The following is a 25,744-nucleotide window of genomic DNA, read 5'->3' as shown; positions in this document are numbered from 1 at the left end:
ATCACACGATCTGACTTCAGCTTCTAGGGGGCCCCCTGGCTGCTGCGAGGTGAATGGTCTCTAGGGGGCAGGAGGGCAGAGGTGACTGCGGTGACCGGCTGAGGGTATGCGGCAGGGACCTGGCGGTGGCCGCAGGGCGACCAAGTGCGCAGATTCTGAATTCCCCCTGAAGGTGGGGCTGTCCGGACATCTGGGCTGTGGGAAAGGAAGAGGGGTCCAGGGGGCCTCCTGGGTCATTGGCCCAAGCGCTTGGAAGGACAGAGGAGCTTCCATCAGCTGAGACGAGCGGGCGGTGGGGCAGACTCAGGTCTCCAGGAGCTGGGCGGCCAGGGCCGTGGAGGGGAGTCCGGGGAGGGGAGCTGGAGAGAGGGGGTCCTCCTCGCAAGGGAAACACCCTGTAGCCACAGAAGGGAGACCAGAGGCGGGGGCCTGCGCAGGGAGGCCGGCGCTCATTTCTTCTTTCGCTTCTTATTTCGTTTTGTCTCGTTTTTCGTTCCTTCCCGCCCCCCTTTCGTAACAGCTATTTATTAAGATGTAATTCACGAACCACAAGAGCACCCTTTCCAAAGATACAGCGCGACATTTCAACACGGAGACGAGGCTGGGCAACCGCCCCCCGCTCCGATCCCGGGTCCCCGCTCCTCCCTCCGCTCGGGGGCCCCTCTTCTGGGCCTTCTGTGTCAACGCTACCACACGGTCCAAGCGGCGCCCTGTTCTCCGTCCCGAGACGGGAGTCCGGCGCGTCGGGCACCGCCGCCCGCGGAGGCGCTGGGCCGGCTGGCCTGCGGCGCCGTCGGCCCCTTCTGCCCGACCCAGGCCCCCGCACACAGCCCAGCGGCCGCTCGCCGGTCCGTGCGGGCGCCGCGGGCCCGCGGAGCGTCCCGAGGGCCCGGCCACGGCGGGCGTCCGAGCACGCCGGAGCCGCCAGGCCCGGGGGCGTCCCCGCCGCGGCCTCGGGAGGACCTACGCCCGGCCCCGCGCCGGTCCCGGGCCCGGGGCGTGCGGCCGGCGGGCGGCTGGCACACGAGCCAGGGCGGGTCTTCTGGGGAGGGCCCCCCGGGTCCGGCCTCCGCGCGCTGCCCACGGACCGGGGAGGGCGCTGCCAGCGGGGGCACCGCCTCTCGGGGACGGCTGGGGCGTCCGCCCAGGACCCGGCCCGGGGAGCCCTCTGGGCAGCGCCAGCAGGGAGAAGTGCGCCCGCCAGGCGGCCCGGAGCGCGGAGCCGCCACGCTTCCGGGCCGACGCCGAAAAGCCGAGCGCGCACCCGCAGTCGGGCCCGGCCCAGCCCACGAGCACACGGTCCCTTTAAGGCCTTGCCGCGCCCGCCCGCCTTCTTTTTTCTCGCGCGTCGTCAGACCCGCCCCCCCCTCCCCCGCGCACGCGCCTTCGGCCGGGAGCGCGCCTGCGTCACCGCGCAGGTCTCGGCTCTGACCCCGCGTCCCCGCCTCGGGGTCCAGGCGGGCCACTGCTCGCCACGCTGGGGGTCACGTGACAGGAGGAGGGCGGGGCCTGCGCCGGAAGGGGCGGGCTAAGCAGAGAGCTGCCGCCAAGCGGGTTAGACGGGGCTTCGGCCGCTCCGACCTTCCCCGCGCGCCGCCGGGCTGGGGCGGGCCAATGACTGTCGCGATCCGGGGCACGTGACGGGGGGCGGGCCCTTCGCCGGAAGGGTGGGCTGAGGCGAGCGGCAGGGAGCGCGGTAGGTGGGGCCGAGGGGCGGCTTGGCGGGCCGGGGTCGGAGCGCAGCCTTCTCTCGGGGGCGCCTCCTTCGTCCCCCGCCCCGTGATGCCCCCGGCGCGCCCTGCCCTGGGCGCCGCCCTCTTCGGTCCGGCCGCGCCGCGGACTTCGGGGCCGGGGCTCGTCGGCCCTGACTGGCCCGAGGGCGGCGGGGCGCTGGGGCTCTGCCCCGGAGGGCGGGCCCGCCCCGGCGGCCCGGCATCGGCGACGGCAGACGTTACTGCTGGTGGGAGACGCGGCGGAGCGCCGGGCGTCCTCGCTGCCCCCGACGCCGGCCGGCCCCCTGCATACCCGCCTCGGGCGGCTGCCCGCGAGCAGCTCGAGAGGCAGCAACTCGCCCTGCGGGTCTGGGGGCCACCCCGTGGCTTTCGGAGGGATGGTCGAGCTGGCGAGGGAAGAGGTGCGCCTGCAGTCCTGCGGGAAAGCTAGCTTGAGTGTAATTCAGCCGTTCTGGTCCTTGCCTTCCCGCCGAGCGTGACCGCGTGCTGCGTGGCTCTCGGATTGTAGACCTGCAGAGCCCCGGTCTCTTGTTCCCCTTTTCCTAATTACCGTCAAAAATGTCTTGTTGACCCGGCCCGGAATCTCACCTTGAATTGTTTCAGTATCAGGGGGTCATGTCACAGAGGCCAGGTCGCAAGGACCCCCTCAGCGTTGTGCCGATACCCTGTGCCTGACACACAGTGGAACCCAGCGACATCTAATAAAACCCAGAGCTGTGAAATACTAGGTGGTTGTTCAGCGTCTCTGCGTTTCCTGTTTCTAGATATGGATCAGAAACTTTCAGAGTTGGTTGAAGAGCTCACAACTTCAGGAGAGCCCCAATTGAACCCTGAGAAAATGAAGCAACTGAAGAAAATTTGCAAGTATGTGTTAAGGCTCTGTCTCAGCGAGTCTGTGCCAACCCTAGGAGACTGTGGGGCTACCCTGGGGTCAGCTTCCCTGCTGGGGAAGAACCAGCAAAGGAATACCCCCCAGGACATCTCCCCAGGGCCCTGCAGTGCTCGGTCCTGTTCTGGGGCAGCAGTTCGAGGCAGGGGTGTTCTTAGGAAGAACAGGTCTGTTCAGTTCTCTGTGTGGGTGCCTAACCTTGAGCGCACGTGTATGATTGAAGGGTTACTCAGTGTTGGAACACGTGTGGAAGGAAGGTTAGAGGTCACACGGGTGGACTCTTGCGTTGGGGGGTAGGTCCTGTCTGTCTTTGGACACTGCTCTTACCCAAGAGCCTCAGGCACCAGCAGCAGAAGCGAGGAACTCTGCTGGTGGTCCTTGCCATATGTTCACAGAACAGAACTTACATGATCGTTTCAGTGACAAGAATTTACACTTTGGTTAAAAACGGTGACTCAGGCCAGGCTTTGCTGCATTCCCTGGAAACCCCGAAAGAGCAGGGCGTGCAGGGTGGGGAGGGGGAGGGTAGCTGGGAGGAGGAACGAGAGAGGGGCTGCGGTGTGCACGCCTCCCGGGGTAGCTCCCAGAAGGTCACAGGGCTTTCTGGGGGGCTGGGGGTGGTCTCCCCTTGGGGTGGGGTCTCTGCACCGCTGCTAGCTGGGCGGGCCAAGAGTCCTTCAGGCTCCCAGGCACCTGGCTGTGGATGGGCGGTCAGCCCCGGAATGAATGACAGCGCCTGGCTGGGTCCCGTGAAACCGTGCGCCCTGACCCTGAGCTTCACGGCGTTTTCTTGTGTCAGGGAATGTTTGTTTCTGTTTGTCTTCATGAAAGTAGTTAAAAGCTCACCTTGTGGGCTATCTAGCAATAGGCAGGGGCCAGGGTTGGCACGTGGGCAGTGCTCGTCTGCCCCGGGGGAAGGGCAAATGGCTCTGGAAGTGCCCGCGTCCCTGCCACTGCGGCTGTGTCTCCAGGTCTTCGGAAGAGCAGCTTGGCCACGCCTACCACCTGCTGATGGCCCAGCTGAGCCAGGAGCACGCAGAGATCCGCCTGTCCGCCTTCCAGGTCCTGGTCCAGCTCTTCGCCAGGTCTCACCAGTTCAGGACACTGGTCATTTCCAACTTCCAGGAGTTCCTGGAGCTCACGCTGGGTACTGACCATGAGCGGCCCCTGCCGCCCCCCAGGGAGGTGGCACAGAGGCTGAGGCAAGCGGCCACCCAGGCCGTCCATGGCTGGAATGAGAAGTATGGTGCGGCCTATAAGAAGCTGGCCCTGGGCTTCCACTTCCTCAAGCACAGCAAACAGGTGGGCAGGCCTTGCACTGCACCACCGGCCCATGCGGTCTGGGCAGGGGGTGGCCTGGAGCCGGAGGAGCAGCTGTGAGGGAAGGGCCTCAGCTCGTCCCCACGTGTAGGTGGGGCTGAGCCTTTGGCCCTGGTTTCCACAAGGTGAACAGGAGCGTGAGAGCCATCTGCTCAGACACAGCTCTTTTCTCTGCCAGGCTCTGCCCTTGGGCCTAGCCAGTCTGGGTGGACGACACCTGCTAGGACCGGTTACTGCCCCTCCCTCCCCACCCACTCCAGGCCTGTGGCTGCTGCCCTTCCCGCTGCCCCCTGGGGTCCCCTCGAGTGTCCTCAGGCCTCTGGGTCTGGCCAGCAGCCTCCCTTCCCACTGCGGCATGTGTGTGGCTAGAAGCCTTTTGACCTGACTTGACTAGGAGACGCCGACGGCTGTGTTCGTTCTGGGGGTTAGTGTTCCCGTTGAGGGTGTTGCCTTGCGCGTTACAGCAGCACGCGTGAGCCTGAGGCCACAGCGCTTCGGCCTGTAGCTCCTGAGCAGAGCTGCGCTGCTGCGCCTGCTGTTAGGCCTGGTTGCAACTCACGTTTTCGTTAGATTTTTTGTAGCTGGACCTGACCTTTACCTAAACTTCTCAGGTAGACTTCCAGGACGTGGACGCTCGCACTCTGTCAGAAAGAAAGCGAGCAGAAGAGAGACAGAAGCGCTTGGACAGAATCTACAAGGAGAGGTCCCAGTGGGCAGCGCGGGAGATGGAAGGTGAGCTGTGGGGAGTGGGGCGCCACCCCGAGCCAGCCTGCCGCTCCTTCCCAGGCAGAGCTCAGGTCCTTGCCCAACACTGCGCCCCTGTCACAGGGCCTGCTCTGGGAGTGTGGTGGGGGCGGGGGGTGAGGAGGAGGCTGGAGGTCATCTGGCCCCGTAGCTGCAGGAAGACCTAGATCCCCGGGCACCTGGCACCCTGCAAGGGACTGCCAGGGCCATGGGCCTAGGGGTCGCGCTGGGGGAGGCGCCGGCTGAGGCTCGCTGGGGGTTTGGGGGCAGGTGGGCAGACAGGGTGGACAGAGCTGGCTCAAGTCGAGGGTGGGGGAGGGCCCCTGCAGGCCGCCCACCCTCTCCTGCGGCCCCGGCGGCCACGCTGCAGACGCGCGCCCCATGGTGGCCTGAGCGTCGCCGTCCGTCTGACCCTGACACCCCTCAACTGCAGTCTTGCCAGTCTGCTCCCCAAATCTCTGTGCCCGCCCTCCCTGTGGGCGGCACCCAGGGTGGGAGCAGCTTGAAGGGCGGCAGGTCGAAGGCCCTTCCAGAAGCCTGGTATTGGGAAGGCCACAGAGCTGGGAGATTCCGCGGGCAGCCACAGCCAGAGTGGGCTGGTGGGGCGGAGCTGAGCTCGGCGGCCAGCGGCTGGAGTGCCGTCCAGGCAGGCTCTTGCCGGGCACGGCTGAGGGTGTCGCCCCGAACATCCCGGAGTGGTCTCCGGAGCAGGGCACCCGCCGGCCTGTGGGGGAGGGGGCGGGGCGCACTCTGTCCCCTCCTGGACGCCACTCCTGCCGGAGTCCATCGAGCCGCGTCCCATTCTCCCAGAGATGTCCACGGAGATCCGGGGCTGCCTCACCGAGCTGGAGAGCTGCTTCCGACTGCTGCTGCCCTTCGACCTCAACCCGGTGCCCGGGTCCACCTGGTGCCCCGTGCCCGAGAAGGGTGACGGGGACGAGGAACAGCCCTGTTGCAGCAAGAGCCTGCCTGCCTGCTCAGGCCGCCCGGGAGCCGCGGGCGCGGGAGGGCCACCCTTGGAGGAGGAGGACAGCGACCCAGAGGGGTTCGTGCGGCACCACGGGCTGGGCTCCTGGCAGTACACGCTGGACGTGGAGCTGTCCTCAGGTAGGGCTGCCCCCACGCCAGGCTGCCTCGGCCACAGGCCCTGGGACACTTCCGGTGCTCCGGCCTCTGGGCTGTGAGGTGAGCATGGGAAGGCACTCCGGCGTGTAGGGCACAGGGTGCCAGTCTTCTCTGACGTGCAGGGCGCTCCATGGGCCAGAGGGCAGCTGGGAGGAGGAATCGAGAGAAACTTTTTTTTTGCCATGTTTGTGACAACATGGGCCGTGCCCACGCTGGCGCCGTGGGTTCCTGCATTCCAGCTTCCGTGGGTGAGGGGCACTGACTGTCTGTCCCACCCCACCTGGCTCAGGCCCCTCAGGTGGGGTGAGGCTGAGGCTGGAGGCCACCCAGCCTCTGCAGCCACAGCGAGACCTTCTGCCCTGCAAGGAAGCACCAAGGCCTCAACACAGGGGTCACGCTGGAGGGGGTGCTGGCTGAGGCTTGCTGGGGTGGCAGAGCTCACAGGGAGGACCCTGGGCTGAGGGGCGGGTGGGGCCTCCATCCTGAGGGCAGTGTGGCCGTTGGGGGGGTGCCTCCCCTGACTTCATGGTCTGGAGAGGGCCGTTGGGGTTAGGCTAAACCTGCTGTGGCAAAAGCCACAAGACACAGTCTCCTTGGCTGGCAGGTTTGGGTGCCAGATGATGAGTGGCTGGCGGGTGGTCCAGTCTGGGATACCCCGTGACCTGCCTGGGGGGCAGGCCCTCCGTTGACCGTCCATGCCTTTGCTGCAGACAGCCTGAGGGTGCGTGAGAGCGAGGACAACTCGGCCGTCATCCGTGCGGCCCAGGATGCGCTCAGGCTCATCCAGAACAAGCTCCTGCCGGCTGCATGCTCCTGGGTCCAGGTGTGTTCCTGGATGCGGGCTGGCCCCTGGGTCTGGGCGTGCTCCCGGCTCTGGGCGGGCTCCGGGGTCAGGGCGTGCTCCCGGCTCTGGGCGGGCCGGGGTCTGGGCGTGCGCCTGGGTCAGGGCAGGCCCCTGGGTCCAGATGGGCCGCGTGGGCTGACAGCGGGTGCAGGGCTGGTCCTAGGGGAGAGTGAGTGCCTGGCCTAGGAGGTGCTGTCCTGTCCGCGCAGCTGTTCACCCGCGCGGGGATGCACGGTGGGCCCTTGGAGGGTGCCATCCACCTGAAGACCGAGCTGGAAGCGGCCTTGAAGAGGTCCCGGGAGCTGGACATCGTGCCCGAGGAGGGCCGCAGCAGGGAGGTGAGTGCCCCCAGCTGGCTGTGAGGATAGCCAGGGGCCATCCCCCATCCGAGCTCAGCCCTGTGGGTCTTAGTGTCTCCTCGCCGGGAGCAGACTCGTCTGAGTGCCAGAGACCGTGGCCAGGCCCTGCCCGCAGGCGGCGGGGCTGGGCCAGGGTTCGGGCAGGAGGCCACGGAGGCGACGGGGGCGCTGGGTTGAGGGGAGCCACAGCTGCAGGGTGTGTGTGTGTGTGTGTATGCACACGCGTGTGTGTGTGTGTTGGGGGAGGGGATCTGCAGCTGACTGCCTTAGTGATTAGAAGGGAGCTCTGCCACCTGGAGGAGACGCGGTGGGTGTGGGGTGACGGGCCCTGCCCCCTCCCGTTTTTCGAGGGGGCCTGGGGTGGGCAGGCGCCGTTCTTTGCTGAGGACAAGGTCAGGTTTAGGACCCCGCACTTATAATGGAGAGCGGCCAGCGCCCGGAGCCTGCCGCACCCTCGTCCTTGCCTCTGAGCTCAGGCCGCCTTCCGCCCCGCGCCGCGCGGCCCTCGGGGGCCGGCAGGGGGCGCTCTCGCCCTTCTCCTGCGGCGGCGGGCGGGCGGGCGGACCTGGTCACCGGCTGCTCCGGAGGCCGCCTCTTTACAGGGCTTTGCTGAGTACACAGCTCAGTGAGAAGTCAGTCAGTTCTGGGGGTTGTGACCTCGATGCTTGTTTCACAGTGAGAGAGGGTGCTTTCTGGGCACAGGAGAGCAGTTAGTCCTGCGTGTGCGTCCCTGTCTCTGAGCCTCAGCAGAGCCTGGGTGCGGTGTCGGGGCGGGGCGTCAGGCCCGAGAGCGGCCCGTGCTGTGGGGATTGGGGGCAGCCCCATGCGCCCCTTCACGGCCAGCTCAGCCCGGCCCATCTCATGCAGAGGCCATCTCTCGGTCGCTGTGCTGCTGGGGCTGGGTGGCCCGCCCCGGTGGCTCCTAGGCTTGCTGGGCTGGAGGCAGCCAGGGCTTGGGGGAGGCCCATGAGGGGGCCCCAGCGGCATGCCTGCTCCTTGTAGCCCGGAACCAGCCTGCCCTGCAGGACTCCAGGCCCAGGACCGGCAGCAGAGCCTTCCGGGCGTCCTGCCGCGGCTCCCTTGAGGGCCGCTCGGAGAGGCCAGCTGCAGGGAGCCAGCCCTGAGTGGCCCCTGGGCCTGACCCAGCTTGAGCGTCAGCAGGTCACTGGCCGCAGCCGGGCAGCCCCAAGGCCTGGGAGGCACGTGGTCAGGTCAGAGGGGGCCCTCTGCAGAGAGGAGACTGAGGATGCAAGGGGTGTTCGGGGGGTCCAGTCGGGCCAGGGGACGTGGGGTCTGCGTGGTGGCTTCAGCAGGAGGAGGCGGGGGGGCTGCCCTGTCTTCTCCTCTAAGCCCCAGCTTAGAGGCTTGAAGCTCTTGAGCACGTGCTTGTCCGTTCTCCGGCCACGGACCTGCGGGTGGAGTGACTGGGCGTGCAGCTAAGAGGCAGCGCCTGCTCAGGCAGCCCGCCTCCCAGAACAGCCCCGCTGCGGTGTCTGCGCGGCTCTGCGCGGCCGCGGTGACGACACACAGACCGGCGTCTTCGCCTGGTCGTCTTCCCGTGAGACGGCTGCAGCTTTGGTCTCTGCCTGGTGTCTCCGCTAGCAGGCTGAGCTGGGAGTGTGCAGTTCAGTGCTTGGGACCCTAACACCGCGGGAGACGGGCAGGCCTGAGGTCCTGCTGCTCCCACTGTGGAGGCGCCGTGTGTGCGGCACCTCTGCCCCGCCGCCTGGCTGGGCTCTCTGGCCAGGCTCCCCGCTTTAGCCTGTGTTGCCGTGTTCTTTTCCTTTCGATGTAGGTGTTCTGTCTTTAAAGAGGATTTAAGCCGGCTTAAGTGTGTGTAACTTTTTGTTTTACGGTGTGTTTGTCCCAGCTCCGTGTGGAAGCGGGTAGAGATCGGTCTTAGCTAGGTCGATGTGGAGCATAGTTTGGTAAATTTAGTTTCCAGCCCTGTTGCTGGAGAACAGGCCTAATAATCCGTGGCTGCTACATCTGTTATGCTGATAAAATCCTTGGGAAACTTTTAAATTGCCTGTTGTTTAATTATGTAGCTATGATCATCACTTACTTTGTATCGTATGATTCATAAAATAGTAACCCCCTCTCCTCCAGTAAGACAGAAAGTAATGATTCTCTGCATCAGTCTGTGCAGACTCTCTGCAGAGCAGGTGCTTTCTCAGCCCCGGGCTCCTCGCTGCAGCCGCTGGAGCGCCCCCACAATGCTCCCCTTCTCCTGTTGCCAGTCTGCCGGCAGCCTCGGGTTTAACCCCCACACACTCCCACTCATTGCAAGGGCGCAGATCCCGCGTGACTTCTGTTAGTGGCCGGGTGTGCTGGGCTCTCGCGGCTGTGCTGGGCTGGATGCCGCTCGGTGCCGGCTTCCTGAGCAGAGAGCCTCGGGGTGAAGTGCTGACCATGCCGCGGCGCCAGGGAGGCAGGGAGCTGAATCAGCTGCCATGAGGGGCTTGGGCCTGGCCGGGCCAGTGAACCTTCCTGGGGACTGCTCTCTCCATCACTCTCGCGCCAAAGGCCGCTGTGCAGGGGCGGCAGCTGGGGCAAGGGGGGGTGCCCGTGTTCTCGCGAGGACTGGGAGCATGTTGGCTGCTATGGGGGCAGCCCCCCGCCCCCGCAGGCCCTGGGCCATCCCTGCCCTACAGCCCAGCTCCCCAGCGCCCTCCAGGGTGGCTGCTCTCTCCTGAATACTTTCACAGGTGGTTTCCTTAATTCCAGAGTCAGCCCTGTGAGGTTGATTCCATCCTTAACCCTGTTTTACAGATGGGAAGGCTGAGTCTGGGGGGAGTTGCATGGATCTTCTTGTTAAGGCCAGGTGCATGGTGAGCACGCGATCTCGCCCAGAGGCTGGGCTGGGTGAGGCCAGCCAGCCCGTATCAGGCCCCAGGTGGGGTCCCAGGAGCATGGGCTGCCCGTCTGGACGCAGGATAGACTCAGGAAGCTGTTGCCTCTGCCTGGAAACGGTGGCCTGGCACCTGGTGGGCTTGACAGGGCGGTGGCAGCCTCGCACATCCCAGCTGGCTGGCCTCAGTGCTGGAGCGGCGGGAGCTGGTGAGAGAGGGGCTGGTGGCTCCAGGCTCCTCCATGCAGGAGGGCGGCAGCGCCCCGCGCCCACTCGAGGCTTGTGATGGTCACCACCCGCCCGCAGAAGGCCCACACCTGCCAAGGTGCGTCCAGGCAGCGGAGATGCGCGTGAGATATTGGCCTAGCTGGGCAATTTGCACGCGGTCCAGGGAGGGCATTAGCATATAAATAGCAGCTGTGATGACGACCCTCACAGCTGAGCACGGTTAATTTTTGGTTTATAAGATAGAATGGGCTTTAAGTGCGCTGCCATCAAGCTGAGGAGACAGATGCAGCTTGGCGCTCACTTGTCTGACGGGGCCTTACATCATTTTTTTTTTTTAAAGGGAAACATACACGCGTAAAACTGAACAAAAGTGATTTCTTGGGGGAAAAGTAATGGCAGTGGTGCCCCAAGTTAATTAGATCGCACAGAATGTGTTTAACGGTCCAGCTCTGTCGCGGGCAGGCCTTGGGCGGGCAGGTCTGGGAGGTGGCCCTTCGCGTCCTTCTCGAGTAATTAGCAGCCCGCTGCCCTCCTTCTGTGATCGGATTATGTCGCATGTTTTAGCACTTTCAGTGCTTGTTTAATTATGATTTCAGAGCCTCATTTTTCTAAATCCTTTTAACTGGGTGAGAATCAATTTGTGTGGAATGAGAGGAAGGCCTGGGGCATCCTCTGCTTCCCTGGGGCCCTGAGGGTTCAGTCCCGGGGCCTGGGCATCAGCCGCAGGGCCTGGCCTGCCTGCCTGGCCTAGGACTGGACCTGGCAGGGAGGTGCACCTCTGGGCCCCTGGGCGAGGGCGGGCTGCTTTCTCGAGCGTGTCTGATGGTCTCTTCACAACGGGGAAGCTCGACTCCCAGCAAACTGCTCTTGAGGACCGTCAGCAAGTCTGACCCTGCTGTGCAGGCCTCCTGCCTCACCTGATGCTCGCAGGCTGTGACGTCCCCCAGGACCCTCAGGGGTCTCCGTGCCCCTGCTCTGCCCCCAGCTGCCTCCCACCCATGCCCAGTGTAACTTCTGACTTGATCTGTGACCTTTAACCTCGAGAGGAGGTTGCCACTATGGCGCCTGGGAGCCCTGGGCTGGCCCCTCAAGTGCAGGTAGACACTTTCTGTGGGCCGGGTGTCCCCAGCCAAGTGCTCCTCTAAGGATGGGAGAGGACTGCCTGGCTTGGGTGATGGGGGGTTTCCTTCCGCTGCCCTCCAGGGATGGGGTGCCCCCGGGGCTCAGCACCGCAGAGCCCTGCGTAGCCCGGAGAACTAGACCTTCCTTGTGAGTGGGACCCCTGTTTCCCCGGGGGCCTGGTTTGAGGGTCACCCAAGCCTCCGAGGTATTTGGGACGTAAGGGTGGCAGCGACCCCTGCAGCAGCTCTTGTGGGAGGTCGCTGGCACCGCCCTGCAGAGCTGTGCGCCAGGGTCTGGGGCCTGAGGAGGCCGCCCTGCAGGCCCGCGGGCCTCACGCGCATCTAAGCCCAGGACTCCCGGGCTTAGTCACAGGGATAAACAGTTTTACCTGGGGAGAGAGAGGGTATAATTCCTAACAGTTAGCTAAGCATCCAAATGTTTTTTAGGAAATGAAAATTTAATAAAAGTCCCGGGTGGAAGTCAAGGGTGTGCGCGATAAGCACAGTCTCTTATGAAAGGGGCTCCGTGTTTAAGGCCTGGCGCGGGTGTCGTGCACCGCGGCACGCATTCCACATCCACCTTTTGGAAAATTAAAACACATAAATTCTGTTTAGTGTTTGATACGCACGGCACTAGCCGGGACCGTAATGCCCGAAAACCTTGGGCTGCTTTCCACCTTTCATAAATTCCTGGGTAGATTCTATACAAAAATAATTTTCAGGTCCGCGGCTCATTGTTATTCAAACGTGATTGATCGTCGTCATTTGCTCGGCTCTGGAGTTAAGTGCCCCTGTCATTTCCAAAGAGTATAATTGGGACGTTTCACAGGTCAGCGGTGGAGACAGGCTTCCCTTTTGATCAGTGTTAGACTGATAACAAAAATTACAGTTTCCAATGATTAATGTCTCCGTGCCTCCCAGACGCGCGCCGCGGCTTGCACCCAAGCTGAGCATTTGCATCTGATTAGGCCTCCCAGCGGCTCCTCAGCCTCTGGGTCCTGGGCGGCTGTGGCCTGGCTGGCCGCCTACCCTGGGGTTGGCGGGCCGGCCCCTGTCTGTCTGCCCCGGGCAGCCGTGTGCCCCAGGGCCTGGCTATCGGGATGGACCCTGGAGGGGAGGGTGAGAGTCCAGTGGACATCAGCCCGGCCACGGTCTCTGAACATTTTCTACAGTTGGGCCTGGGGCTGCGGGCCCTCAGACTCTGGGGTGTTTCTGGGCGGCACTGGCTGTGCAGCCCAGCTCCCAGGCACATCCGAGCGGCGCCCTCTAGGGAAGAACGGGCCCCACGCCCCGTCGTCGTAGGGATGCGGGGGTTGAGAATGTAAGGGGAGGGGCTCTCCCTGAGAGGCGCAGGCTGCTGAGCCCTGGTTCAGGCTTCGTGTGGCCCCAGCGCGTGGCGGGAGTGCAAGGCCGCCTCCAAGCTGTTTTCTGGAGGAGCCCCTGCCCCGTGCAGTGAGCCCCCCCCCAGGGTCCCTGCCACTCTGGCCCAGCTGGGTGCCTCCAGGGAGGGTGCTGTGGGGGAGTGGATGTTGGGGCACTGGACTCAGGGGTGGGGGGGTGGGGGGATCCAGGCTCGGAGAGCAGCAGGAAGGCCTGCCCCGTCCAGGGGAGGCTTTCTCTTCAGTGGCCTTGTAACAAGCTGCTCTCGAGGATGGAACGTTCTGGAAGTGCCGTGGTCACAGCCGCAGCGCTGGACGCCTGGGGGCGGTGCTTCTGGTCTGGCCGGAGCTGGGTGGAGGGCCAGGACCTCGGGCCCGTGGGGCTCCCTGGGCTGCAGCGTGCCCGTCTGTGGGTCTCAGCGGGCCAGCCAGCGGAGGCGCATGTGGGCTGCTGCGGTTTAGGGAATGAGGCAGACTGTGAATGGGGCCACGTGGTACACGCTGAGCCCCACCCTGGAGGCAGTCCACAGAAGCGAGGCTGGGGCTCTGCCTGCGGCTGTCACTCACAGCTTGGGGTATTTCCCCAGATGGCAGCCCCCGGGGACGAGGATGAAGACGAGGACGACTTTGTGGAGGTCCCGGAGAAGGAGGGCTACGAGGCCTGTGTCCCGGAGCACCTGCGGCCTGAGTGCGGTGAGCAGCGGCATGGGCCCGGGAGGGGGGCCCTCAGGACGCGGCCCCTGAGGGCGGGCTTGGGTCCAGCCTGGGGCCGCAGAGCAGGGGGCCGGCCACAGGGTGCCCAGTCCGTGCCACGTCGTCCTGGGGTCTCTGCCGCCCCACTGGGTGCCCCTGCGGAGCCACTTCCATTGGAAACCGTGATTCTCCCTACGAGGTCAGGCACCTGCTGACGCAGGCCTCCCTGAGTCCTGGTCCTGTCGGTGGGGTCGCGGCTCAGCCTCTGGTCCAGGAGCCCCAGGGCCCCTCGGGAAGGCGCTGCTGCCCCCTGCCTTTGCCGGAGTTTCTCTCCAAACACCTCCAGGAGCCGCATGTGCACAGAGCATCTTGTGTGCAGAGGGAGCGAGTGAAGCCTACGCCACGTGGGGCTTGTGTGGGGAGTGAGCGACTTGTCGACTCGAGGTTTGAGTTGGCATGTGAGCTAAAAGTGAGTTTGTCCAGGAGTTAGGTGCTCAGGCAGTTGAGGTGTGGATGTGACCAGGGTGTCCCCCACCTGCTCTTCAAGGCCCCCCGTCTGCTGCCTTGAGGCCCTCCCTGGGCGCCTGAGGGTGCAGCTGCTGCCCACCCCAGCCCTCTAGCCCCCGCCACGCCCTCACGCTGACCTCGCTGGCCACGCCGTCCCAGCGCAGGTCTCCTCTGAGCCCTGGGCCGTCTCTGGGGCCCTGCCTTCTGACATGCCCCTCCAGGTGCCTGGTCTGGGTCTGCCACCCGCAGGCCTCATCCTGCGCCCACGAGGTGGCAGGGGCGGGTGCTGGAGCCCTGAGGGGCCCGGCCCGTCTCTGCAGTCCGCCTTGGCCGCCTCCCTTGAGGGGGAGCTCGGTCTCGAGGCACCAGTGTAGGTGACCACCCCCGGGTGCTGCCAGCTCCCGCTTGTCCTCACGGCAGCCAGGTGCGCAGAGTGTAGCCGCGCTGCTCCCCGGGGGTTTGTGGGCCGGGCGCCTGGGACCCCCTGCAGGAGGGGCCGCTGTGCCCCAGGACAGGCCTCTTGACAGCGGGCGGCAGGAGACCCCTTGCTCCTCAAGGGGTCCAGGGCTGGGTCTGCACCATGGACCCTGGTGCCGCAGGGGCAGCGCAGGAAATGCTGGGCGCCAGTTCATGGTGCCAGTTGATCGTCGTCACTGGTTTTCAGTTGAAGGCGATGACTCTGCAGTCGGTCCGTCTAAGCCCGTAGCTGGGGAGACGGCGCCCGTTTCTTTCTCATTCCTTTCTCTGAATTTTCACTGAGGGGCTTTTATCTTCTCCTTAATCCTACCATTTCTGTCAGGACATAATCTCTTTCTCAAATTTACATTTTAATTACAAGGCCAGCTGAACTAGGTAAAATCAATAGTGTCAGGCTTGAGCCCAGCTCTGCGCTCAGCCCCCGCCTCCCATTTCCTGCCATCGATCCCACCACCCCGCCTGCCGCAGCGCAAATAGGTGCTACTTGGTTACTTCAAACAAAAGGGATTTAGACGTTTGTTGTGATTTTTCTTAAGAGCCGTTGCGGGAGTGAATTTGAGCTGAGGTCCGGGCCTGGGTCTGACGCCCCAGTCGGCAGGTGGGGCCCGCGGCCGCCGGGCTCCCCGTCGGTGTTCTCCCCAACAGCACCATTCCCAGGGCCGTGGACTCACCTGCTTTTCGGATTTTTACTTGAAAGTATGGCATGGAGATTGATTTTCTACAACAGTGTGAGAATGGGAGTGTCTTTAGTGCCCTGTTCACCCTGCTTCAACACGCTTCCTCATCTTTTTAATGGTTTAAAACAACAAATCATGAAAAGTATATTTCATTCTTGTAACTCTTAGGAATTCTCACATCGATTGTTGGGCACTGATTGTATCCATCTTCATAAGTGCCACTGCGGCCACTTGTCAGCCTGCCTCCCCACGTGTGCGCATGGCTGTGCGTCTGTACCAGCTGGGAGTGCGGCATTGCCAGTATCCCGGGTGGGTCGCCTGGAAGGCCTCGTCCCTGGACCTGGGGTTTGCTGGTGGCAGAGCCTGGTCCCAGCCTGCCTTCCGAGTGTGCTCAGAGCTGGGGGCTGCCGGTGACCCACGCGGAGCTGCCCTACTGAGGACTGGCTCTGCCCCAGGTCCTCTGCTCTCAGCCACAGGCACTCGAGAAGCAGGGGTGAACCCCACGCTTAGTCTGTGTGTGAGCTTGGAGGGCGTCTGGAGCAGGAAGGGCGGGCGAGTCTCATGAAAGACTTGGAGAAAACGTTGTCAGATTTGTGGGCATCGTGGGGCTTCTGCAAAAGCGCCAGACAGCATTGGGTGGGTGTGAGGCTGCATGCGGACTCCAGGCTCTGTGTGTACAGGGAGGGCACATGCAGACACCAGGCTCTGTGTGCAGGGAGGCCGCGTGCAGATTCCAGGGTCTGTGTATACAGGGAGGGCACGTGCAGACACCAGGCTCTGTGTGCAGGGAGGCCGCGTGCAGATTCCAGGGTCTGTGTATACAGGGAGGGCACATGCAGACACCAGGCTCTGTGTGCAGGGAGGCCGCGTGCAGATTCCAGGGTCTGTGTGTACAGGGAGGGCACATGCAGACACCAGGCTCTGTGTGCAGGGAGGCCGCGTGCAGATTCCAGGGTCTGTGTGTACAGGGAGGGCACGTGCAGACACCAGGCTCTGTGTGCAGGGAGGCCGCGTGCAGATTCCAGGGTCTGTGTATACAGGGAGGGCACGTGCAGACACCAGGCTCTGTGCGTACAGGGAGGCCGCGTGCAGATTCCAGGCTCTGTGTATACAGGGAGGCCGCGTGCAGACTCCAGGCTCTACGTACAGGGAGGCCGCGTGCAGACACCAGGCTCTGTGGCGGTGCGACCCAGGCTCTGTGCACGGGACCACGTGCAGACTCCAGGCTCTGTGTGCAGGGAGGCTGTGTGCAGACTCCAGGCTCTGTGCACACAGGGAGGCCACGTGCAGACTCCAGGCTCTGTGTGCAGGGAGGCTGTGTGCAGACTCCAGGCTCTGTGCACACAGGGAGGCCACGTGCAGACTCCAGGCTCTGTGTGCAGGGAGGCTGTGTGCAGACTCCAGGCTCTGTGCACACAGGGAGGCCACGTGCAGACTCCAGGCTCTGTGCACACAGGGAGGCCGTGTGCAGACTCCAGGCTCTGTGTGCAGGGAGGCCGTGTGCAGACTCCAGGCTCTGTGTATACAGGGAGGCCGCGTGCAGACTCCAGGCTCTGTGTGCAGGGAGGCCGTGTGCATACTCCAGGCTCTGTGCGTACAGGGAGGCCGTGTGCATACTCCAGGCTCTGTGTGCAGGGAGGCCGCGTGCAGACTCCAGGCTCTGTGTGCAGGGAGGGCACGTGCAGACACCAGGCTCTGTGTACACAGGGAGGCCGCGTGCAGACTCCAGGCTCTATGTACACAGGGAGGCCGTGTGCATACTCCAGGCTCTGTGCGTACAGGGAGGCCGCGTGCAGACACCAGGCTCTGTGTACACGGGGAGGCCTTGTGCAGACTCCAGGCTCTGTGTACACAGGGAGGCCGCGTGCAGACTCCAGGCTCTGTGTGCCGGGAGGCCTTGTGCATACTCCAGGCTCTGTGCACACAGGGAGGCCGCGTGCAGACTCCAGGCTGCATCGTTGATTGTTTTGTCTCTCGCTTCTCTGAGTGAGTCCCTGCACGCAGATGGAAGGATGGAGGTGCCGTCCGGAGGCCAGGCACAGGGCGTGGTGGGCTGTCCTGTGTTGATGTCCTCTAGCTCTGCTCTCCGGCAGCCCTGTGGCCCCTGGAGCTGCCCACTTGGCCGTCCTGTCAGTTTTCTGTGTTCCTGGGAAGGATTTCTTGGATGGGAGGTCCACGGTATCTGCCATAGAAGCCGCGACCTAGCGGAGCTGGTTGAAAAAGTCTTAAGTTTGAACATCATTCCTCAGACCTCATACTCAACTGCTCGTGGTGCCCATGGATGTTCACGGCTTTTGGAGGAAAGCTGCTCAGACCTTTTTCTTCCCCTCTGATGTTTCTAACTGCTCTCCTGAGTGACTTGCCTGTTCTTTCTCTGTCTCCTTTTTGCCCTCAGGAAACTCCTCAGTTTCCTTCTGATTCCAGGAAGTTGGACTCTCCCCCATTCCAGTCATTTCCTCTCCTTCTGGGGTCAGGTGATGAGGACGTGGGCACGCGTCACGCGTCACGCCTCCATGCACGGAGAGCTGTCTGCACGTGTGTGTGGCCGCCTCCCATGCTGCATCCCTGCCGGGGGCCGTCCTCCCCAGGCTGCTTGGATCCCCTCTTGTCTTCTGCTGCGTCTCCAGCCCCTCTTCAGTTCCCGTATCCTGGGTGCGTTGGTCGCGGTTCTTCCTGCTGTGCGGAGGAAAGCTCAGAGAGAGGGCGGGGCCCTCGGGGTGGAGCGCCTCTGGGTCCTGATGGCTCCGCCCCCTGCCTCCCGGGACGCTGGCCCCGTGCCCAGCTGGGCAGGGCTGGCGGGTCAGGGACAGCCTGGACACCGGCACCAGTGGGCAGGGGTCCTGGTGAATGGGGTCCAGGGGCGTCAGAGACACGGCCTCCACTGCTCTGGGCACTCGGCGCAAACGCCTGGCCCACAGAGGTCAGTGTCTGGTGGCTTCGGCAATGAGTAGCCAGCCATGGGCCTGGGCTGGCCGGACAGGTGCGCTCACGGGCTGTGCCGTCACCGGGGGCGGGGCGCCCTGCAGGGCTCCGTGCAGGATCCGGGGTGGCGACCGAGAGCAGACATCTCTGTGTTCCAGGGCTGGAGGAAGGTCTGGCCACACCAGGCTCGCAGGCGAGGAAGAGGCCTGGGAGTGACATGGAGGCCTGCGACCCCACCTCTGCGGCCGCCCAACTGCACCGGCTCCAACCCCACGGGTCCCCAGCCTCGCCCCTGAGCCCCAGGTGATGCCCAGGCAGCCCCACGTGTGCAGGGCGGGTGCCTACCGCATTTGCCTAGGGTGGGGACCTGGAGCCCTGAGTCCTCACTGCTGGCGTGCAGGCTAGGTCTGCCCCGAGGAAAGGCTCGAGGCTTCGGGGCGAGAGGGACAGACATCGGGGCACCCCAAGGCCCGCGTGAGGAGCGCGGTGTGAGGCTGGCTCCCCTGGTCCAGGCCTGAGGTGTAGGGGTCGGGGGTCAGGGCCCAAGGGGCTCCCCAGGACCTGGGGGGCAGGAGAGGCGGGTGGCCGGGGTGGCCCTGGGCTCCCCATCCCTGAGCGCTGCTCACTCTCCAGGGCTCCGCTGGCCCCGGAGCAGGCTGCACGGCGGGCGGCAGAGCAGGCCCGGGCGCCTGTCATCCCCTTCGGGGTGGACCAGGAGGAGCCGACGGCCGGCAAGGTCCTCAAGTGAGTGAGGGTACTGCACTCCACCCCTCTGTGCGCAGTGGACACAGCTCTTAGTGCCCTGCCCACTGAGGCCAGTGGGCCTTGGAAGCCCCAGGGCTGGGTGGTGGTCCGGCCCTGCCCAGAGGCCTGTGGGCTTTTTGAATCTCCCTGTGGCCCCCTGAGGGGCCTCCCCTGTCCCCGCCCTGATGGTGGAGCGTGGAGAGGTATGAGGGCCTTGGCCCGGCCCGGCCCAGCCCGCGTCACCGTCTCCTGTCCTCTGCCTGGGCTCCTGTGGGCCGGGCCCAGGGCTTTACAAGGAGCTCCCTGGACGCTGCTGCGTTGCTGCGCCGCCCGCACTGTGTCTGCAGACCTGAAGGGTGGGGACGCGGGGTCTGTGTCTTGTTAACGCCCATCAATGAGCCCCACCCAGGTCCAGGCCACACTGGGGTGTCAGGCCACTGGGCTGTGCCTGGCGTACCCCTGCCATGCGCGGCATCTCCGCTTGCCCTGGGTGCACTCGCAGGCCCAGCCTCGCTGTGGGCGCTGAGAGGTGGGTCTGTGTGCAGGAGTGACTCGGAGCACCGCTGCTGGAAGCCCTGCGAAGTGGACGCCGAGGCGGACGGCGCCAGCGTCTCCGAGGCCCTGCGGAGCCGCTGCACCACCTCCGCAGGGCAGTCCGAGCCTGTGCAGCACCGCTGCCGCGCCCCGCGGCCCGACGGCCAGCTCTGCGCGCGCCAGGACCGCCTGAAGGTGGGGCTGGCCTGGGGGGCCCGTGGCGGACGAGGCAGGGCTGGGCTCCAGCCTGCTGGCACCAGGACCCCCCGGGTGGGCACAGGGCTGGGCCTCCACCTTAGTCTCCGCGTCGCCGCCTGCGTGGTCCTGAGCCCGCTCTGTGCTGGGCCCGGGGTCCATGGAGGCGGGTTGACCACAGGCTGCCCTCCCTGCCTGGCTCCGTCACGCTGCACCCGAGGGCCTTGCCTTGTGTGGCGTGTGTTGGAGGGTGGCGAGGTGTGGGCCCGCCCTCCTCAGAGCCGTCGGTGCGGTGGCCGGCAGCCTGTGCTGCATCAGAACTGCTCCATTCTCCTCACAGTGCCCTTTCCACGGGAAGATCATCCCGAGAGACGACGCAGGACGGCCCCTCCACGCGGAGGACAGGGCCAGGGAGCAGAGGCAGCAGCTGCAAAGGCCAGCTGGGCGCCCAGGTGGGTCTGGGGGACGGGGGCGGGCCTGGGGTAAGGAAGCCCTGTGCCCAGTGGCCTCCAGGCCAGCCCGTGGCACCTGCGGGGGTCAGCTGCCGCCTCCAGGACAGTGGTGACCGTAGCTCAGGAGCTGCAGCCAGGATGTGCGGCCCTCAGCGCTGGCGGGACCCTCAGCTTCAGCTTCCATCCCGGCCACAGTTTCACACGGCTCCTGATGGCTGGCATGGGTACACACACGGCTGGAAACCGCTTTCTCATTATCTGTTGGGGTTCTGGGTTTTTAGGCCCATGTTTAAGCCTGTGAGGGAACAACGTGAGGCAGGTGAATGGCTGAGGCCTGGGGCTGCCTGGGGCTGCCAGCTCTTGTCTGCTTGCTCACCTGCTGCCTGGCCAGCCCGTGCACACGGGGCTGTGGGGTGCGTGTGGTGTGCAGCGTGTGTGGACCGTGTGTGGTGTGCGAGCAGAAGGCCAAGGTCCTGCCTGTGGTCCCAGGCGGTCCTGCCGGGCCTCTGAGCGTGGCGCGCTGTCTGGGGTACCTCCTCGCGTTCCCCGTCTTTGGCCCATAGACCAGTTTCATGCAAAATGGACAAGGGACTGGAGCCGCTGAGGCGCTGTTCTGCACCCTTCACGGAGCTCGCATGCTCTGCGCGAGCCGGTCCTGCGTTCTGGCGTGGGCTGGCTGCTGCCTGGCTCCCAGAGGCTCCTGAGCCGCAAGCAGGGTGGGGACCCACAGAAGCGGCCCCCTGCCAGGGCAGCCCCAGGTTCTCTCGGGGTGGGGCGGGGGCCTGCCCTGTGTCAGAATCCCATGGTTTGTCAACCTGGGTTGAGGTCTGGAGGCCCCCACTCTTGACAAAGGCATGGGCTCAGGCCCAGGACCCCCTGAGGCGGAGGGTGGCCGTGTCCTCGGGGCAGTGCTGGCTCCCTGCAGGTCCCAGCCAGACCACGTGCCGCTTTAGCAGGCCCTTCCTTCGTCAGGAGAGGTCGGCGTTGGATTCCAGCCTCACAGCAGGGCCAGCCCCTGGGCCCTGGGCCTGGAGGGTGGCAGGGAGGGGCCTGACCCGCTAATCCAGGGGCCGCGGCCTCCCCTGGTGGCCTGCACTCAGGAGCAAATTAAGTGCCTATTTTTTGTGTCAGCCCTGAAGAGTATCAGGTTCTGCAGCCCTCGGTGACTTGTTAACAACAGGTACCGGGCCAGGGCCGCGGCCAGCGCTGGCCAGTCAGATGTGAAATAGCGTCTCTTTACTAACTGCAGTATCGATCCCGCCTCCCTCGCACGCGGGCAATTTTCTTTTCCCCAGCGCTCACCTCGGTGACAATGCGTGTGGGGCTCCGGGGCCCGTCAGCACGCAGGACGGCCCACTGCTGGCTTCTATTGATTTTCTTCAAAGGCTTTTAAATTGCTCCTTCATTTTCCTGAGATGCTCATTCCATCTCTACTGGGTGCCGGCGTTTTTCCGTTGTGTTTAAACAATTGCTCTATTCACTGGGTTCCTAAACTGTGACGCCTTCTCATTACTGGGAGATAAACTGTTTGGACAGTTTTCCTTAATCTTGGATTAATCGCTCCTGTACCTGGATTGTGCAGCTCCATATCCCTTCACTTCAGAAATCACCCTGGGGAGGCCGTGCCATCTCTGAATCTGGGCGCCTGGCCACCCCCCACTGGACGTGGCCTGCTCACTGCCGGCCGCTCTGCCAGCTCGGGCTGCTCACTGTTGGGGTCTGGGGTGTCTGGCACCCTTCTGCCAGCCGGGGCCGGGGTCCATAGGTCTGGACACTGGCGGGGGCTATGCAGGATGGACGCTGAATTTCAGGGACCTCCGCACAGCCCCGTCCCACCCCGCCCCTGGGAGAGAAGGAGGTTGAGGCGAGTGGACCTTGAGGCCTCTGCCCGTGGGTTGGGAGCTCTTTTCCCAGATTTGGACTGTTAACGCTTTCCATTCTGGCAAGTGGGCACACGGATGTGGCCCCTGGTGCAGCCAGGACAGGTGAGGCCGGGCCAGGGCTGGGGGACATCTGTTTCCCTTTGGACCACCCGCTCCTGCTGTTCTGAGGGGGCTGGGTGAGCTGACACCCTCCTCGCAGGGGCCTGGGGCCAAGTTAGCTTCAGGCCAATCAGGAGGCGCAGCGGACAGCTCCCTTGGCCGCGGCTGGCCTGCGCCCACCCGCCGGCAGGGACAGGCCGAGGGCCCCGCTGGGGGCTGAGTGGCCACAGCGCACCTGGAGGCTGACACAGCCGCTTGCCTGTGGCCTTGTCCCCTGGCCGCCAGACTCGGTTGCTTTCCTGCTTAGGGGCTCCATGGGGATCCCCCCACTTAACCCACCATGGAGGGGTCGGGCCTTGGTGAAGTTCATGCGGGTGTTTTCTGAAATCTCAGTCTGTCTGCAGACTGGCAGGACCCCGAGTTCCTGAGGGACGTGGAGGCGGCCACCGGGGTAGATCTGGGCTCATCCAGGCCTGGCGGGAAAGGCAAGGGCAAGCGGCGGAAGCATCCGGGCCTCACTGACCTCAAGCGGCAGGCTGACACGGCACGTGCGCGCATCGCCAAGAAAGTCTTCGCCAAGTAAGTGCTCCTCACGGTGTCCTGTTCTCTGCCCCGGGTGCTGGGATGCCAGCGGAGGGGCTGCCCGCCCAGCGCCTCTCTACCCATCCCGCTTCTGTGGTGGCCAGAGGCGCTGCCCACTGCCAGTGCCCAGGGAAGGTGCAGGGATGCCCGCCTGGTCAGCACCCAGGCTCCGGGGTGGGGCCGTCCTCAGGCCGGACGCTGGGACAGCGCTCTGCTCGCTGCACTGGCCAGGGGACATGCTCCCAGCGAGCACCGAGTCTGGGAGCCCAGAGGGCCGCTTCCTGAGCGCCCGCAGAGCCCCTGTGCTGTGGGCACGAGAGCAGCTGCGTCTGGGGTGTCGTGACCCCGGGCTCTGGGCTCATGGCTGGTTCCCTGTGGCTCGGCCGGCGTGGAGGGCAGGGTGGGTGCTGACGCCAAGAGGAGTGTGGCCTGGGTCACCCTCCCTGAGCTCCCCGAGCGGGCTGCCTGCAGGAGCCGTGTGGCCTGCAGCACGCTGTGTGGGAGGCCACGCCTCCCCCCAGGCAGAGCGGCCTGTCACAGTGTGTCTGCTCTGGGTGGGGCTCCGTGCGCAGCCAGGCAGGAGGAATCGGGCTGAGGGGACCGGGCGTGTCCTGCTGCCTCTGCCCACCTGGCTGCTGGGCGGACCGTGCTCTGATGGGTGAGTTTGGGGTCTGGAGGCCGCCCTTGGAGCTCAGTGAGCAGTGGGAGACTTGCCAGGCCTGGCCAAGGTGGCCTTGGAGGCAGAGCCCCTTGCCGCGGCGCCCTTCTGCCGGGGCCTCCCAAGCGGCCCAAGTGCAGCAGCCAGCCCAGCACCGGGGTCCCCGTCCCACCGGGCTGCAGTCAGGGGCCCAGGGCCCGGCCAGCCTCCCTGGTCACGGCTCCCTGTGCTTCCCCGCAGGGCAGCCGTGCAGAGGGTGGTCACCGCCATGAACCAGATGGACCGGAAGAAGCACGAGCAGTTTGCAAACCAGTTTAACTACGCCCTGAACTAGAGGGCCAGGCCCGTGCGCGGGGTCCCCGTGCCGTCCGCGCCTCCTCGTCCAGGGCCCGGCGTGCACTGTTAAGCCAAGTGTCCCAGAGGCGTGGATGTTCCTGCCGCGGGGACCTCTGCCAGCACTTAAGGCCCACCCGCCTGGTTGCCTGGGGCGGACGCGGCAGCCTGGCCACCAGGGGGCGTCTTGCACGGCCTGGGCGTTTTGTGACGTGGCTCAGGGTTGCTCAACGCCCAGGACGAGTGCAGCCCCGCCCTGCCGCAGCCTTCTCCGCTCCTCTCTGGGTCCGCCTGCTGGGCGCTGCCTGTGTGTGGCGCCGCCGCCCCACCAGCCTTCTCCGCGCAGCGCGGCGCCCTGAAGGCCATCCCCCTGGTGCTGTCAGTGCGCCCTCCTCAGTCCAGATGGCGCTCCGCTGTGAGAGCAGACCAGGCTCACGCTGCATCGGACACGCGGGTGGTCCGCACTTCGGGGTTACGGAGGCTGTCGTGGCCGTTTGTGTGCAAGTTTTGCATGGGCGTGTATTTCCATTCCTTTGGGGTTTATGCCCAGAAATGAAATGGATGGGTTGTGTAGTACCTCTGTGTTTAACTTGCTAATGAATTGCTGAAATGTTTTCCGAAGCACCTGCACCCCTGAGGTCCGCGCCCAGGCACTCGTTTTCTCCGTGTTCTTGCCACGCTTGTCATCGCTCTCTGTGATTCTAGCCGTCGGAGTGGGTGCGAAGTGGCATCTCACTGTGGTTTGACTTGCACTTTCCGAGTGATGAATGATGGTGAGCGCCTTGTTGTTCAGTTGCTGAGTCTTGCCCGACTCTGTGACCCCAGGGACCGCATCGTGCCAGGCCTGCCTGTCCGCCACCATCTCCTGGAGTTCGCCCAGACTCATGTCCAGCGAGTCACGATGCCATGTGACCACCTGTGTTGAGCATCTTTTCGTGCTTATTGGGCATCATTTATCCTCTCTGGAGAAACATTGAGATCTTCTGCCCATTCTCAGCTGAGTTGCTGTTTTGAGTTATAAAAGCTCTTGGTGTACGCTGGATACTAGGCCCTTGTAGGATTTGCGATTATTTCCCCCGTTCTGTGTCCTCATTCTCTTGCAGTTCCTCTGAGGCACAGAAGCTGTGAGCTCTGATATCCTGTGTGTCTGTCTTTCATTTTGTCCGCCTCGTCGGAGCGTCGTGGTTGTCGCGCTCGGGGTTCAGACTCAGACGGAGACGGATCTGTGGCGGATGGATGGCGGAGACGGGTGGCGGCGCGGGGCGGGGGGGGGCGGGCCGCCGGGGGGGGGGGGGGGGGGCGGGGGGGGGGGGGGGGGGATGCGCTGGTGTTCCTGGGGGGGGTGGCCGGTCTTTTTCTCCGTCCCGGACGGCGCTTTTCATATCGTGTCTAAGCAGCGGTTGCCTAATCCCAGGTCGTGAACGTCAGTCATGTTTTCTTCCAGGAGCTTTATGATCTTGCTCTTAAACTCAGGCCTCTGCTGTGGATCAGCCGTCTTGAGTTCATTTCTGTCTGTGCATCATTTGTGTGGATATCCGGTTGTCTCAGCACCGTTTATCAAAAAGATGTTCATTCTCCCATTGCATTGTCTTGGCGCCTTTACTGACTGTAAGTCGACACCAAAGCCCTGAATTTGTTTCTGGAGTCTCCCTTCTGTTCCCTGGCCTTGTGTCGCTACTACGCAGTCTTGCCTGATGTAGCCTTGTGGGGAGTTTTGAAAGCCTCCAACTTTGTTCTTTTTAAACATTGTTTTCGCCATTCTGGTCTTTTACATTTCCAAATAAATTTTAGGATGAGCTTGTCAATTTCTGCCAAAAAATAAAAAGGTGTCTGAGATTTTACAGATTGTCTTGACTCTTATGCGAGGATTTTCTTCAACAGTAAACACTTTGGGCTCCCACATAAGCTCTGGTTGGGTGAATCCTTGGAGGCAGAACCACAGATGCAGGGGCAGTAGGTACCCCCAATCCCTGTGGTGTTAGAGGTCAATGGGTGGATTTAACCCAGAGGACCATTTCATCTACTACTGCGGGCAGGAATCCCTTAGAAGAAATGGAGTAGCCATCATGGTCAACAGAAGAGTCCGAAATGCAGTACTTGGATGCAATCTCAAAAACGACAGAATGATCTCTCTTTGTTTCCAAGGCAAACCATTCAATATCACAGTTATCCAAGTCTATGCCCCAACCAGTAACGCTGAAGAAGCTGAAGTTGAACAGTTTTATGAAGACCTACAAGACCTTTTAGAACTAACACCCCAAAAAGATGTCCTTTTCATTATAGGGGACTGGAATGCAAAAGTAGGAAGTCAGGAAACACCTGGAGTAACAGGCAAATTTGGCCTTGGAATGTGGAATGAAGCAGGGCAAAGACTAATAGAGTTTTGCCAAGAAAA

General features: G+C 63.8%; 1 protein-coding gene across 3 annotated transcripts; it reads left to right on the top strand.

The window, feature by feature from the left end:
- Positions 1,661-24,526, top strand: UVSSA (UV stimulated scaffold protein A). Of its 3 annotated transcripts, none has more exons than XM_018049865.1 (14): positions 1,661-1,696; positions 2,498-2,597; positions 3,594-3,924; positions 4,554-4,674; positions 5,497-5,793; positions 6,522-6,634; positions 6,865-6,993; positions 13,181-13,286; positions 18,028-18,172; positions 18,503-18,613; positions 19,159-19,342; positions 19,683-19,794; positions 22,181-22,355; positions 23,257-24,526. In XM_018049865.1, the coding sequence occupies exons 2-14, from the start codon at positions 2,500-2,502 to the stop codon at positions 23,348-23,350; spliced, it is 2,016 nt and encodes a 671-aa protein (XP_017905354.1). In that variant the 5' UTR covers positions 1,661-1,696; positions 2,498-2,499; the 3' UTR covers positions 23,351-24,526. The 3 variants fall into 3 exon arrangements, with proteins under 3 accessions (XP_017905354.1, XP_017905352.1, XP_017905353.1); XM_018049863.1 differs by lacking the exon at positions 1,661-1,696 and adding an exon at positions 1,712-2,134; XM_018049864.1 differs by lacking the exons at positions 1,661-1,696; positions 23,257-24,526 and adding an exon at positions 1,712-2,134 and having other exon boundaries at positions 22,170-22,316.

The sequence above is a fragment of the Capra hircus genome, chromosome 6 (genome assembly GCF_001704415.2).
Source record: "Capra hircus breed San Clemente chromosome 6, ASM170441v1, whole genome shotgun sequence".
In the NCBI taxonomy this organism is placed as follows: Eukaryota; Metazoa; Chordata; class Mammalia; order Artiodactyla; family Bovidae; genus Capra; species Capra hircus.
This window is presented reverse-complemented; position numbering and strand designations above follow the sequence as displayed.

Coding starts and splice junctions, on each gene's coding strand:
- UVSSA (XM_018049863.1), top strand. CDS start 1,783: ATGCCCCCGGCGCGCCCTGCCCTGGGCGCCGCCCTCTTCGGTCCGGCC. Junction 2,135..2,497: donor TCGAGCTGGCGAGGGAAGAG/GTGCGCCTGCAG, acceptor TCCTGTTTCTAG/ATATGGATCAGAAACTTTCA. Junction 19,795..22,180: donor AAGGCCAGCTGGGCGCCCAG/GTGGGTCTGGGG, acceptor GTCTGTCTGCAG/ACTGGCAGGACCCCGAGTTC.